At 28.7% G+C, this 14657-nt stretch overlaps 2 protein-coding genes across 2 annotated transcripts; one reads left to right on the plus strand and one right to left on the minus strand.

Annotated features, from left to right (window-relative positions):
• Window positions 1-5930: 5930 nt before the first annotated feature.
• LOC111027543 (protein max) lies at window positions 5931-7625 on the minus strand. Its single transcript, XM_022305940.1, has 2 exons — window positions 7452-7625; window positions 5931-6473 (listed from the first exon to the last, which is right to left on the minus strand). Exon 2 carries the CDS (start codon window positions 6431-6433, stop codon window positions 6008-6010), a length of 426 nt encoding a protein of 141 aa, XP_022161632.1. The 5' UTR covers window positions 6434-6473; window positions 7452-7625; the 3' UTR covers window positions 5931-6007.
• Window positions 7626-7748: 123 nt separating this feature from the next.
• On the plus strand, window positions 7749-13425 carry LOC111027542 (kinesin-like protein KIF23). The gene is given in 15 exon segments (XM_022305939.1): window positions 7749-7983; window positions 8648-9202; window positions 9276-9428; window positions 9488-9680; window positions 9868-10006; window positions 10063-10271; window positions 10336-10440; window positions 10503-10603; window positions 10659-10798; window positions 10916-11019; window positions 11090-11194; window positions 11356-11502; window positions 12165-12344; window positions 12414-12665; window positions 12729-13425. Coding segments are annotated over 14 exon segments (2595 nt in total). The 5' UTR covers window positions 7749-7983; window position 8648; the 3' UTR covers window positions 12942-13425.
• Window positions 13426-14657: the final 1232 nt, after the last annotated feature.

Consider the following 14657-nt stretch of genomic DNA (forward strand, 5'->3'; position numbering starts at 1 on the left):
AAAACAAAAAATGATAATAAATATTCAAACTATTACAACTGTGTATTTTTTTTTTAATGCTTATTGGTAAGTATGTTTTTGAATTTCTAGTGCGAAGTGCAGGTATAGTAGATGGGCAATTATATAAATCCTAAAATATAGTGAATAGTGAATTCTACAGGCCTAAAAATCATTATTCGTTAAGGTCATTTATAATTTATTCTCTCCTACATAGGTACATACGTGTGTTTCAGAGCAGGGTGGAGCTGCTGTGGAGGGGACTATAAATATAATGATCCGACCATTTTATGATTCATTAAAATAAACTATTTTTCTTTCTTAATTAAAACAAAATATGAAACCTTTGAAAATAAGGGTTGAATTTGAATAGTGTCAGATGAGCGGTGAACGAGTAGATGGAGATGCTAATTAAATTATTTGGTAGATGCATTATAATATGTTATTATATTATATTATAACATTTGTAAAATTAAAATTCATAATCGATTTGTGGGCAGGGCTTAACATTTGAATTAATTGTAACACGTAAGGCCGTAACACCCCTAAAAACCTTTAATAACCCGGTACCCGAAATCCATATAACTGGCTACTTAATTTTTCCCAATTTGAGAACTGGTGTTCTGTAATTTTGTACGTAATTACCTACAAACTTGTTTAATAAATAATATTAGTAAAAACCAAATAGTTTTAGAAGTTTAGAACCAATATAGCCAATGTAGGTAAATAGATAAATCGTAGATATTATTGTATTGATTATAAAACATTTGTCCTTATCAACATATTTTAACATTCACCTACACATTGGGTATTTTTGCTTCGTTCCGTCAATTTATTCAGACATTCAGTGGTATCATCTACCAAAATCTCTAAGGAATATCGAATATCCACTATAACCAACCTGAACAATTAGACGAATACATAATTATAGTTTTCAAAATAGTATTTTTTTAGTATTTCCTTAACTACCTAAAACCGTTTATTTACCCAAAAATTAACAGTTATAGAGAGTCTAATGTTAGTTTAAATTATTTATTCCGGTGATTGCCCGAATATAGAACCAGAAACCCGAATAAATGATTCGGGTGCAAAACCCCTGATTGTGGAATAGAAATTCTACGCATCTAGTTACTAAGGGTGACCACTATGACAACAACATCCAACCAATTGGAAAACAATTGTAGCCTATAGGTATCTAATTTTAGATGTTAGTCTTATCATTACACCATGTATGTCTTTAATGACTCAACATCACAAATCAAATAATTTATTTAAACGTTACAAGTAGGAAGTTCCAATCAGTACTTTTCTTGATAATTGGGAGCACCCAACAAAAAACTACAGGAGAAAGAGAATATCTATGCAACAGTGCAACACCATTTTTTAACAAAATTGATTTTGTTTTCTTCTTGTAATTACGAAAGAAATAACCATAGGGACTTGACATTTTTCCCAAGAACCTACATCAACATTTTCCAGACATGTTAAAATTTACAAAATATTTCCGCTTTATTTGACAAATTATTGTCTAGTCATAAATGTCTATATTTTATTATAAAACTATGGTGACTGCAAGTGGGTGTCTCGAATTTTGTCGGACTCAAGGCTCAAGCGCCTCAAGCCTTCAAAGGTAAGAAAATGTTCACCACGCCCACTACTGGGCGGGTATATAATATTATAAGTTATAACTGTGTCTCAACTACTGACATGACGCCCCTAAGAAACATGTGGGCGACGGGCGTGTTAAGGCTGTTGAAAGCAAATCATTTTTAAAGGGTAGAATTTAGGCAATAATCTCTATCCTTCGTCAGTCATGTGTGACTGTGTGTGTAATGACTTTGTGAATTTCTAACCTAAAATAATTTGCAAATTTTCGGGATTTTTAAGTATTTTGTCGAAATTTGAAATTCAGACGCACATATAAAATTATTGTGGACTAACGCTCAACTTTTTTTTTTGATTTCCACTAATCACAACATTTATGAGGAACCTCGTACTATATTTTCAAATTTTTTTTTCAGCTTGTCCTTTTTTTTAGAGTTACGCTAAAAACCAAAACCGATTTTTTCAAAAACTGTTTTCTTTTTATGAAAATTAAATTTAAAACATTTTGGAGGGGGTAGGGGTACACATAATATTGTATATTATTTAAACAAAACTTGAATAAACTAAGGGGTGCTTCTTGCCGATCTCCTGATAATAGGTGTAACGATATTTAGGTTAATAAGGCCGATCAAAATATAGATTTGTCTAGCCAATTTCCTGATTTTGTTCTCATACCTAATTTTCGTACAACTTGATACACAGTTGTCAATGGTTGTTAATGTTGTATTACATGTGACAGAAATAATTATTTATCAAATATATCCGTTTTTAATATTAATAGTAAATAAAAAATGATGTGATTTCTAATTAAATCTTACATTTTTTAACAATTACCTCACACAGCAGCATATTTTTTATGAAAATAAAATGGCATACGAGTAGAGAGTGTAAAAAAATGTCAACGTTCTTATTACTATATATGATAGTGCAGTAGTGAACGTACGCATTAACTCCGTGTGATGCGTAGACGTATTAAAAAAAAAAAAAACAGAATGTGAAGTTAATAAATAAATAACTGATTAGTGAATTAGTCTTAAAATATTTGAACTTGTAAGTACTAGCCTAAGAATAATTTAAGCATTGTGCACAATAATAATGTAACACTCGCCGAACGTAAAATAAATATACCTACATACACAAGTATGTATATGTATATATATATATTTAGTTATTACCTAATAAGTTGTACGCCGGTAGTCTGGGTAGTCATGCTATTATAGTTGCCAATAGATAATAGAAAATCATTGTTAATTTGTCTCACACGGTTATTCATAACTCTGAGTGTACGCTCTTATACACGATGTTTGATTTTGAGTACGAAGAAATTCGATCAATTTGTCGTATTACAAGCGGTTTAATGACTATTAAATGTTCTCTCGATGATCTCGAAACTAGTACATTTGAAGTCTTGCGATAGATCGATACGATTTAACAGCATACGATGTCCGTCTTGAATGGTCGACTTTATAACTATATAGGTAATGTATTTTCAGATTGATACACCATTTAGATACTAGACATTGAAATTGATTCGGTTTCTAAAAATAAATGTCGCTTATACTTTTCCGGTAGATCGAGGACGATAGGACGAATGATAGAATGTTTCCTTATAAGTGATAAGTCTGAACATGCATTTTGAGAAAATTGACAGGAATATTCAAAAAACAAGATGATGTTAATATAATGTGAATCATAGTATCGAATTCGTTAGTCGGATCGAGTACCAAGTTTAAAAATTCGCGATCCCTAAAGTCTACGATTAAATTACTGGATTCGATGAGATTTGCTGGCGGAGATAGCGCGTGAGTTCCTCGGACGCCTTATGTAATTAAAGATTAACTATGGCTAAGATTCTTAGAAAACAGTACCGTACCTACGTGCAGTCACACGCCAATATATTTCGCGATCAAAAAAGTTTCAACATGAAAGTCCCGAAAAGTGGAAGAAAAATTCATCCAGTTCCAAAAGCCCGATTTTAATTTTGAAAACATATTTGAATTCCTTATTTTCTTTTCTAGGTTATATAATAAATGGAATTTCAATTTGTTTGTATTGTTTAATTAGTGTAGTACCAAATGAATTTTCTTTTTTTTTAAATTCACCTTTTCTTTAGTGAAACAAAAAAAAATCGAAAATCCATTTATTACATAACCTAAATAAGGAATTCAAATATTTTTCCAAAACTATAATTGGACTTCTGGTGGTATATATTTCCTTCCGCTTATTGATCTAAATGCACGAAAAAACGACGAAATAACGACCGCTTTCAACATCATTTACATGGAAAATGGGAAGTTTCAGGATCAGGAGATTAAAGTCAGCAATATTGTAAAAAATACCACTCAAAAAAATAATTTCCGTACTTTAAAAAAAAATGAAATGTGCAAATATAAAAAAATAAGTGTTTACAACTCTCGCTGTAATTACATAGATAAGTAAATGTGTTAGAATTGTTGGATAAGTAAAAATTGTATGGTTTATTGTAATTATTGGACATATATATGATTGTCTTTTTTGTTATAGTAGCTCCACTGATAATCAATACATTGATAAATTTCAACATTTAACACTTTGTCCTAGTTGTTCCTAATTATTGAAACCATTACTCATTGGTGCGTGAAACCAAAATTTGAAAAAGTTTATGTAAAACCACATTGCACTATCCTTCTTTGAATATTTGAGTAGGTACTTAGGCCTGGTTGCATGAACAATCACTGAACATTTAAAGAATCATTAGTAGGCTAATGGTCCCTTAAACATGATTTAGTAGCCCATAGTGATTAGTCTATTAAATTCTATTGAACCATTAAATAAATACATTTATCATGCAACCATGCATTATAATTTACAATTTATTATTACAATAAGCAATATTGAAACCTTTGAAACACATTAAATACTTATTCAAATTTAAAAAAATTGTTAAAAACAAAATTCAAGACAGACATAAATTTCTGTACAAAAATCAAGTTTTTATTAAAATATCATTAAAAAGACTTGATTCTGAAATATTTTAAACTGTATTCAATATAAAATGTATTTGAATACTTTATTACTTAAATAATGTACAACAGACTTATACGCTATAAATTTAATTTATAGGTCTATGATTACAACAATATATTTACTGAGGCGGTGGTAACTGCTATAATTCTCAAAAATGAATACAAACAATATTATAACAATTGAATGATCAGAATTTAGTCAAAAATAGGAAACAAAAAATGTATAAAATCAACCATCCATTTTTTACTGATTTTAGCATGTGATTACAATTGTTTTAAATACTATAATATGAGAATACGACATGTATGACATAATATGATTTGGTGAAACTAAACTAGGCTAGTTTAAATATATTGCAATGTTTATTTTATATTTTATAACAATTATCAAATATTATAATATGCTTTAAAACATTAGTTTGAACCAGCTACTTAAAAATTAATTTTTTTTAAATTTACGGTTTGTACAATGTTAGTATATTTCTATGTAATCATAAATGTGATACAAATTTAGAACAAAAATAATAACTAACAGCCTAACATATTATATTATTAATAATACATAATATAAAAGCTTAGATATAATTAAAAATAACAATGGACAAAAAATTGTTTAGTCTACACTTCAAGTATTTTGTAATTATAAGTATGCAAAATAATATTTTTGAATAGCAACTTTTAATACATAAAAAAAAAATAACGAAACTAGCTAGTTATCAACACATAAGGACATTTTATCAAAAAACAGAAATTATACCAATATTAAGCATTGTAAATAATAAATTTAAAATATTGGATTGACCTAGCATGCAATACAAATAATAACAATTTTATATGAAGTAAATTCATATTAAATCTAAAAACCTAAATTGAATTTAATGTAAAACTATGACATTTTCAGTAATGAATAGCTATGAATAGCTATGAATGAATTATTAAATGTATACCTATAATTGAAACCATTTATTTTATGTTCATTGCAAATCCAAATTTAGAGTTCAAATTTTATTTTGTCCAACACTTATGATTTTTTAGATTTATTTTAAGTTATTAAATTAAGAAATTACATCAGACACAGTGCATGTTGATAAATTACAGTAGTCAATGGGTTACATACACCTTTTTTAGCAATTTTTTTTTAAATTAATTAAAGAAAACACACAATATCAACTGTGGCAATCAAATCAATTTATAAATAATTATTTTTTATTTTGTTCACAATAATCTGTAAATATTTTCAAGACGATGTTTCATATAAAAAAAATATATAACAAACAAAATCATGATTTTCCTTAAAATGTTAATTTTAAAATTTGTACCAAATAAGATACTATTTAAATATTAACCTACCTCATACATAATAAATACGTACAAAATTAGACATTAATAGAAATTTAAATCTAATAACCAAACTTTTGCTTTTTTAGTCTTCTTTTAGATTTTTGGAGTTCTCCATCTGATACATCAGAATTTTCTGACCCCGATACATCTAAAGCTAATTCACTAGATTCCATAGCATAATTGCCAGTTGCCTTAGCTCTCTCTAACGTTCTAATCTGAGATTCCAAAATATTATTCTGCCGCTTGAGATCATCAATATCTTGTTGGTGGGAAACATTTTTGCGTCTCATAAATTGTATGTAATCAGCTGCTTTTTTTAATATCTGTGCACGGCTAGCAACTTTTTCACCTTGTAGTGATGGAACTGAATCTCTGAGACTTGTAAAGCTGTCTTTGATATGGTCACGTCTTTTGCGTTCCAAAGCATTATGGTGTGCACGCTTTTCTGCTGTCTCTAACTCAACATCACGGTCATCATCACTCATCTTGAGTTTATGTATTCAATATACTCTTTTGGAGCAAAATCTAAATAAAACAAATCCTAATTAATATAAAAATATGTACCTAATAAATAAATGAATAAAGGTAACCCCACAAGGGGGTGCCATAGCCCCATCCCCCACTAAAATGTTGGTATTAATTATTTTATCATTTGAATTATAAAATAATAATATATGCTGCTGTATTATCAGATTTTTGACATTGCCAGGCCGTCTCGCCCTTGCATATATTTGTTGAATGAATAGCGTTTTGTGAAGTATTAATACTCAATACTACATGATCATTTTATGGAGGGAAAGTAAAATATTTCACCATATAAAACTAAGTATAAATAATAAATATACAAATAATCAGAAACCATTTCATTATGTTAGAAAACGTTTTAACAAAAATATATCTATAATATTGTATAATTTAACAATGTTATGGTAAAGAACTAAAAATAACTTTATTTGGTGATCATAATATCATATTATTACTTATCAGTTAGCATGTATCTTCATAGTATTATGATAATATAATAGATTTAGGATTGTTTAATTATATATTTAGTATGATTCGGTTATACCCTGTACTAATTTCTGTATTTTTTCTTTCTAATCACGAATGAATAAATCGTAAAATGCGACGGGACACAATATGCGAATATCAATAAACGCAGTTGTAGGTATGTATGAAAATGAATCACGTAATCAAAACATACATTCATAATACATAAACATAAACACGTAAGATAAAAGTAAGTAATCGTTTTTCTTTTATAAATTATAATAACCCTGCTATCAGCTATGGTGAAGATGCACAGAGGTTTTTGGACAACAACACAATATATAGGTCAAAGTTTTATTTCCTCTCAGCGATAAACGATTACGACAATAAAAACGATTAAGCAATACTGTGGCACGGTAACGTATCAAGCCCATGATGTATGTGTCTTCCAATTGTCATTGGCATTGAAACACGCAAGTACACAACAAATGAAAAAATTCAACAAACACTTACATCAGTATTGTCACCGACGAGGCCGCTGCGGTCGAACGATACTGATTATCCACTGGAAAGCCGTGCTGTAGACTGCTACGCTATTCGAAAAACTGGCGAAAACGACGAGAAATATTGAAAATGATTCGGTTTTGAGTTGTAAATAAATAAAAGTACTAAAAAATATCGCATTTAATTTTAATCAACAAACATTGTTCTTATCATAATATCATCATACAAAAGAGCAACCAGATTACCGCATTGTGTATCAACATCTTACCGGGCTGACCACATTGGAGGTGTATTTAATACATTTCGGTCTTTCCGTTTTTTCGTTTTCGACTTGTTGTCGCCACTGGGCACTGAACCAGCGCGGAATGTGAACAATACCAACCGCTGTCCCCTAGGTACTGAAGGCCGAACCGCTCGACTGCTCGAGCCCGTCAAAATAATGATTATGAATTTAACGGTCGTTTACTCGTTAGTCGTGTTTCAAAATCTCACAAATTTTAAATTAAGTATCTTATTAAATTAGTTTATGATCAACACCAAAGTAAGTACACACCGATAACATTATTCATTTGGAACATATAAAGTTAAATTATGATATTGAAATATCCATTTTATACTTAGTGTTCACATTCAATATATTCATATATATTTAAATATTGTTATGACGTAGTCATCCTATACTGCTATATCTCGACAACAAGGAAAAACAAGTTTGGTATTGTTTAAGTATGACAAGATAGGAATGGCAACCATAATTTTCCAAGCATTTGAATGCATATTTTTAAAATGTATGCAAAAATTGGTTACCTTTACATATTCTACAATATTTGTATGCATAATAATACAGGACCTATTGATTATTATTACTGCTTCTGAATGCCTTAATGTAGATTTCATTCTCTATGATATTTACTTAGTAAGCTACCAATACAATTGTAACTTAGTATAATTATAAAAGTATAAACCTATATACATATCTGTAACTAGGGGGTGCTTGAGTGGGCTTCAGCCCTCCGCAGAATTTCTTAACTCTGTGAGGGCAATTATGTTCCCACAGGTACTTTATTTTGCTGTAAAACATTTTTAGAACCCCAGCTCCCACCCCTCCTGACTTGTAGAATTAAATACATCTATGTATGTATAACAAAATGTATTTATGATGTATAAACAATTCCAATTATATTTGATGTTATGTATTAAAATAGAATGAAGAGAGTTGGGAATCAACCAGCTAAAATTCAAAAGAAGTATAGAGTAGAAGATGATGCGAAAGATCCTATTCAAGTTTATTGTCGAATACGCCCTGTACAATCCAATTTAGAATCGTCATGTATCAAAGTTGTATCTGACACTGAAATACAAATATATTGCTCACCAGATGAAAGAGGCATTTCTAGAGAAGGACAATTCAGTTACAAGAAAATATTTACTGAATATGAGTCCCAAGAAGTCGTCTTTCAAGATATGGCATTGCCGCTCATTGAACAACTTTTGACAGGAAAGAATAGTTTAATATTTGCATATGGAATATCAGGTAGTGGCAAATCATAAACAATGACTGGTAACCAAGAAGATGGTGGTATTGTTGGAAGATGCTTTGATGTCATATTCAATTCTATTCAAAATTACCAAGCTAGAAGATTTACTTTTAAACCCGATAAACTTAATGGATTTGATGTACATAGTATGGAAGACGTTTTGTTTTATTCGTCTGAGGAATTCAAAAACAATGTTAAAAACCCTATAAAAACAACAAAAAAGTAAGATTTATTAAATTAGTTTCATATCTTGAAAAATATTTAATATATATAACAATTTAAATAATAATTCTAGAAGAGATGGAGATGCAGATCGTATACCATTTAATTATAAAGTTACAGATATAGAACAAGATGTAGCATATTCAGTGTTTATAAGCTATGTAGAAATATATCATAATTATGTTTATGATCTTTTAGAAGATGTATCTGAAGGAGAAATAAGACGGTAAGTAATAATAAATTTTATATCTATAATTAATTTTAATTTATCTGGCTATTTAATAGAAACAGTAAAATAATAAGAGAAGATGCTAATGGAAATATGTATGTGCATGGAGTAAATGAACAAGAAGTAAATAATGCAGTTGAAGCTTTTGAATGGTTAAGAAAAGGACAATTAAGAAAGCGTACTGCGCCAACCTTTTTGAACATGGACTCCAGTCGCAGTCATACAGTTTTTACTATTAGAGTTGTACAAGTGAGTTATTTAAAAAATATATATATATTAAAATAATATTTTGTTAAATGTAAATTCAGAATATTAATTGTTTGCACCTTTGTAGTGTATAAAAAATATTACTGTGTTTCTATAAATATTATGTATGATATATTTACGTGTAAATCAATATTCATTTATAATTTAAACTATGAATTTATTTTAATAGGCACCTTTAGATACTGATGGTGTAAGTATTATTCAAGATAAGAAGTATACAGTTGTAAGTCAACTGTCTCTAGTTGATTTAGCTGGAAGCGAACGAGCTGGGAAAGCAAAGACAACTGGACAAAGACTTCAAGAAGCTGGTAAGAATTTTTTATTATTTTATGTTATACATAATTTTGATTTTACATTTTTATAGGAGAAATAAATAAGTCACTATCAAATTTAAAACAATGTCTTAAAATATTATATGAAAATCAGTCTTCTAGCAATTTAAGGAATATTGCTGAGAAAATCCCATACAGAACATCTCGTCTTACACATCTGTTCAAAAGTTTCTTTGAAGGTTCTGGTTCAATCAGAATGTTGATTTGTGTTAACCCTACATCTGAATACACAGAGCTTTTGGTAAATAAAAAGCAAATTAATTTTTTTAAATATATATTTAAATAATTTTATTATCAACATGCAGCCTGTATTACAATTTGGTGAAATGTCTGGAAGTGTTCAAGTCAAACGAACAACCCCGTTACGTATGGATATAGGTTTGACTCCAGGAAGAAGAAAAGTTATTGATGTATGTGATAATGCTTAATGTTAATTCTAAGATATCTGTTCCTAATATAAGCACAATTTTAGATTCAATCTGTGAACCGCATCCCGTGTGTAATTGAAGAAGATACTAGATTTCCACAGGACAATAAAATTAATTATGAATCAAAAGAAAACTGTTTTGGAAGGTAATTTCAATTAATTGTGTGTTTATAAAAAATGACTTATGTATTTATTTTTTAGTTATTTTAATTTGGGACCTCCGTTGCCAGATTTAGAAGTAGATGATTTACTAGATGATGAGAAGAGACAACAACTATGTACTGCTCTTGATCAGAGAATTAAAAAAAAGGATGAACTTCGTGAAATATTGATAAATCAAAGTATGATCAAATTTATATTTATCTACCTATTACTTTTTATTAATTTGTTTTTTATTTTAAAAATATATAAATATTTAAAATGATAAAAAAAATAGCATTGATTCTTTCTTTTTGCAGGTAATGATATTCGATCACAAATAATATTTCTAGAGACCAATTATGCTGGTGCCAAACAAGAAATAAATTCTTTGCAAATTCTGAGAGACCAAGATACCAACAAAGTATTAATAACCAAACTTATTTTTAACACTGGTGATTATTACTAATAATATGTTTGTTTTTTTTATGTAGGTTAAGCAATATCAAAATAAATCATTTTTGTTAGAAAATGAAATGGCATCGTTAAAAAGAAAATTAGAATTTATGGATAATGAAAATAAAAGATTAAAATCAGATGTAAGTTCTAAAAAAATACTTAACTAAGACTATAAATTGACCTAACCTATTAACTGTAGAGGCGTAAATTAGATCCGGTCTTGCTGTGTTTTATTCTCATATCATACCTCTTGCCTCAAAAAAGTTCATCAATTATTTCTGTTAATTTTTTTAATATCTAGTTAAATGCAAAAGATAACATGCTGAATCAAGTATCAGTAGATAAAGATCTATTAAAACAAAAGTATAATACAAAAATTGTTAAAAAACAAGAACAGTTATCCAGAGAGTTCAAGGATAAATGGAAGGTTCAAGAAAATGAGTTTGAGGTTTGTATAGTATTTTTTATTGTTAATTAACATTTTAAACTTAAATACCCACAGTTCAATTCATTAGTTTATACAAAGATTTTTGTCTAGTTTTTAAATATACAAATCGCTAATTGTCTCCCAATTTTAAATGAATACCCTTATACAGAAATTGAATAACGCTGGTTAATAATTATTGGTGTTAAAGCCAATTAATTAAGTGGTAAAAATTGAGGCTATTTCAAGTTCTGTTGTGTGGCGGCTATATAATAGACTGTAGGAACTTCTGAAAGTAAAATCATACCATTTCGGCAATCAAAAATACATCTCATTACCTGGCATGTTTTGATAATAAAAAAAAATTATTTAAAACGAAAAATTTATTCAGGTTGCATTGAACTCTGATTTTGAAAGTAGCTTTAAATAACCCCAGAAAAATTTTTGTACATTTGTGATTATTTTGACATCTATTACAAACTGAAAATAGTTTTAAAATTTGATTCACTGATGCAACACCTGTATAAAGTTTTCATCTTTCAACCAAAATGTGCATACATATTTCAAGAGGTGCACTTTTTCAGTGAGTCAATATTGTCTAGTAAAAACGGTTTGGTTCCTATTCCCTTAACTTATTAAAATTTCATTCCTAAATTTATTTTTATTTATATATATTTGATTTTTAGGCAAAGTTACAAGATAAGAAACGCAAATTAAGACACATCAAAAATATAGTGGAAAGCACAGAAAATATTCCTGGCCATTTTTCCAGGCGTATTGTAAAAAGAACCCTGTCTGATGAAAGCTTAAACAAAATACAGCCAGTTGTAAACAATGATAAACCCTCCGATTCAAAACAAAATGAGGTAACTAAACTATTGTAAATAATTGTTCACAGTTGTCCTCATAGAACATTATAATTATTTAATATTTAGCCATCACAAGCAACACTAAGATACTTACGTTCAAGACGATCTAAATCATGTGACCCACATGAACGTTGGATCGAACACAAACCTCCAGTGCCTACTGCTTTGCAAACTATCATGCAACCCAAGCTGAAGAAGCGCAAATCCGTAACCAAGTTGACAGATGCCAAAACAGTATCAAACAATGGTGCATCAAAATATTGTTTATTGACACAGGGATCAGATGAACAAGGCATTCCAGAAGCTAAACTATATAAAGTACTTAATACCAATTTTAATAATAAAAGTTGTCAATTAAACTAATATAAATAATTTTGTTAGGCTGATATTATACAAACCATGGGTGGAGGTGCTCAAGTGGTGTTTAATGATGTTGAAACACTGAAACAGGATTCGCCTCTGGGTGGATCCCCGGTGAAAAATCGTATCCAGGCATATAATAATGAACTAAAGGCTCATAGAGGCGGTCCAGCTGATGATATACAAGCAAAATGTTATGGAATACAAGGAGGGTATACTCCTTCAAGAAAATAATTTAATAAAATATTATTATCCCCATTACAAAGAAAAATATATTAAATGTATAGAGAATTGGCTAACGTATGTGATATCAATTTTAAATTACTTTTTCTATTATTATTTTATATATATTTAAATGTAGATTGTACATAACATTACTTTAAGAGTTTTATGTAACTTACTATTTGTAAACAGATCAGAACAGGAAATTGATATAGCTTAATTTGACACTGTAAGGAATCAATTCCATACGAAATGCCATCTCAATAATAGTTTCAGTTCTACTTCTATGTCAAGTATGATTTGCTATTTATACATTTGAATGTTAACTTTTTTATTCACTATTCAAATTGTTTTTTGTTTATTTTTTTTTAAATTTTTGTACTATAGTTTTTTGGCATTGTATAACTATTATTAATAACTAAGTTTTGCCTGCAGAAATGTAGTGACTAGATAAAAAAATTTTTATAATATATCATACTACATTTTGTGTTTTAAATTAGTGTTTCACAACTCAATAAGTATTGTTTTTTCTTGAATTTTTTTCCAAGTAAATATTAATACTAGCTGACCCGGCAATGCTTCGCTATTGCAAGATTTCCCAGATATTAAATTAGTATTTATTTTCTGGATGTTAAATAATTATTTTTAGTTACATCTCCATGGTAATTTATCCATAGAAATTTAGCTTCGCCACCGCGGATTCTTCAAAATATTGAAAAAAAATTATATCGTCTTTTTTTGGTTACCAAGGTTATTAATAATAATATAATTTTAAAATGTTCATAGTTATCTCTCTTGTTTTAAGAGATACAAAATAGAACTTTTAATTTTCAATTTTGACCTTTCAAGAGTCCAACTAAATATAATTTTCTACCAGAAACCTCGATTGATTGATTATAAATACTAATAATAGATACTCAGATAAAATTATTTGTTTTTTTTTTTTTAACTTAATAATTATAATAATTGTTTATTATTCCACATCAATACCGACCTGCGTAGAAGCATCTGTGGTTGTCGAGTTTCATTGTTATTTATTTTCAGCCAGCAAATATTTCTTACTAAAAAAGGTAATGGTGTACAATTTACACGATTATTTTAATTATTTATTAACTTTATCGAACTAAATGTATGCCTAAAAACCTTATCTGTGATGTCCTTTTTAATTTTAAAAAAACTGCACGACTATTGAATAAGTCATTTGGGAGTTTATCCCGAACAAAAGAAAGCGACTTTATTTTATTTTCAATCCGTGCTCTTGGTGCTCTCGGCATGATGATGAATTGGCCACTTACCTGAAATTTAACTCTATTAGCAATCCCAATAAACCTTCATAAATATAATCAACAAAATTTTATCAAACTAAGCACAAACTATCATAGATAATATTACCTATGCAAACTATGCACTAACAATAAAAATTGTTGCCGGATAAAGCGAGAGATTTTGGCTGTTATTTATTTTCAGCCAGCGACTATTTCTTACTAAAAAAGTATAGGTATACAATTTACACGTAAATTTTAATTAACAATAACTATACTTATTTTTTGTTGAGAAAAGTGATGTTATAACCTTCAGCAGTGTCGGGTATAACTAAAAAATTTCAGCCAAATTGGTTCAGTAGTTTTCTCGGTAAGAGCGGTCATAGAAAACCCCTTACAATTTTATGTAATATTATAGATATTATATTTTTTAACTTTACTTCACATCTAGGGAAAGGTAAAGTAT

Source organism: Myzus persicae, unplaced genomic scaffold (genome assembly GCF_001856785.1).
Source record: "Myzus persicae strain clone G006 unplaced genomic scaffold, MPER_G0061.0, whole genome shotgun sequence".
NCBI lineage: Eukaryota > Metazoa > Arthropoda > Insecta > Hemiptera > Aphididae > Myzus > Myzus persicae.

Bases quoted from the DNA above. Each gene is read 5' to 3' on its own strand.
- LOC111027543 (XM_022305940.1), bottom strand. From the start codon at position 6,433: ATGAGTGATGATGACCGTGATGTTGAGTTAGAGACAGCAGAAAAGCGT.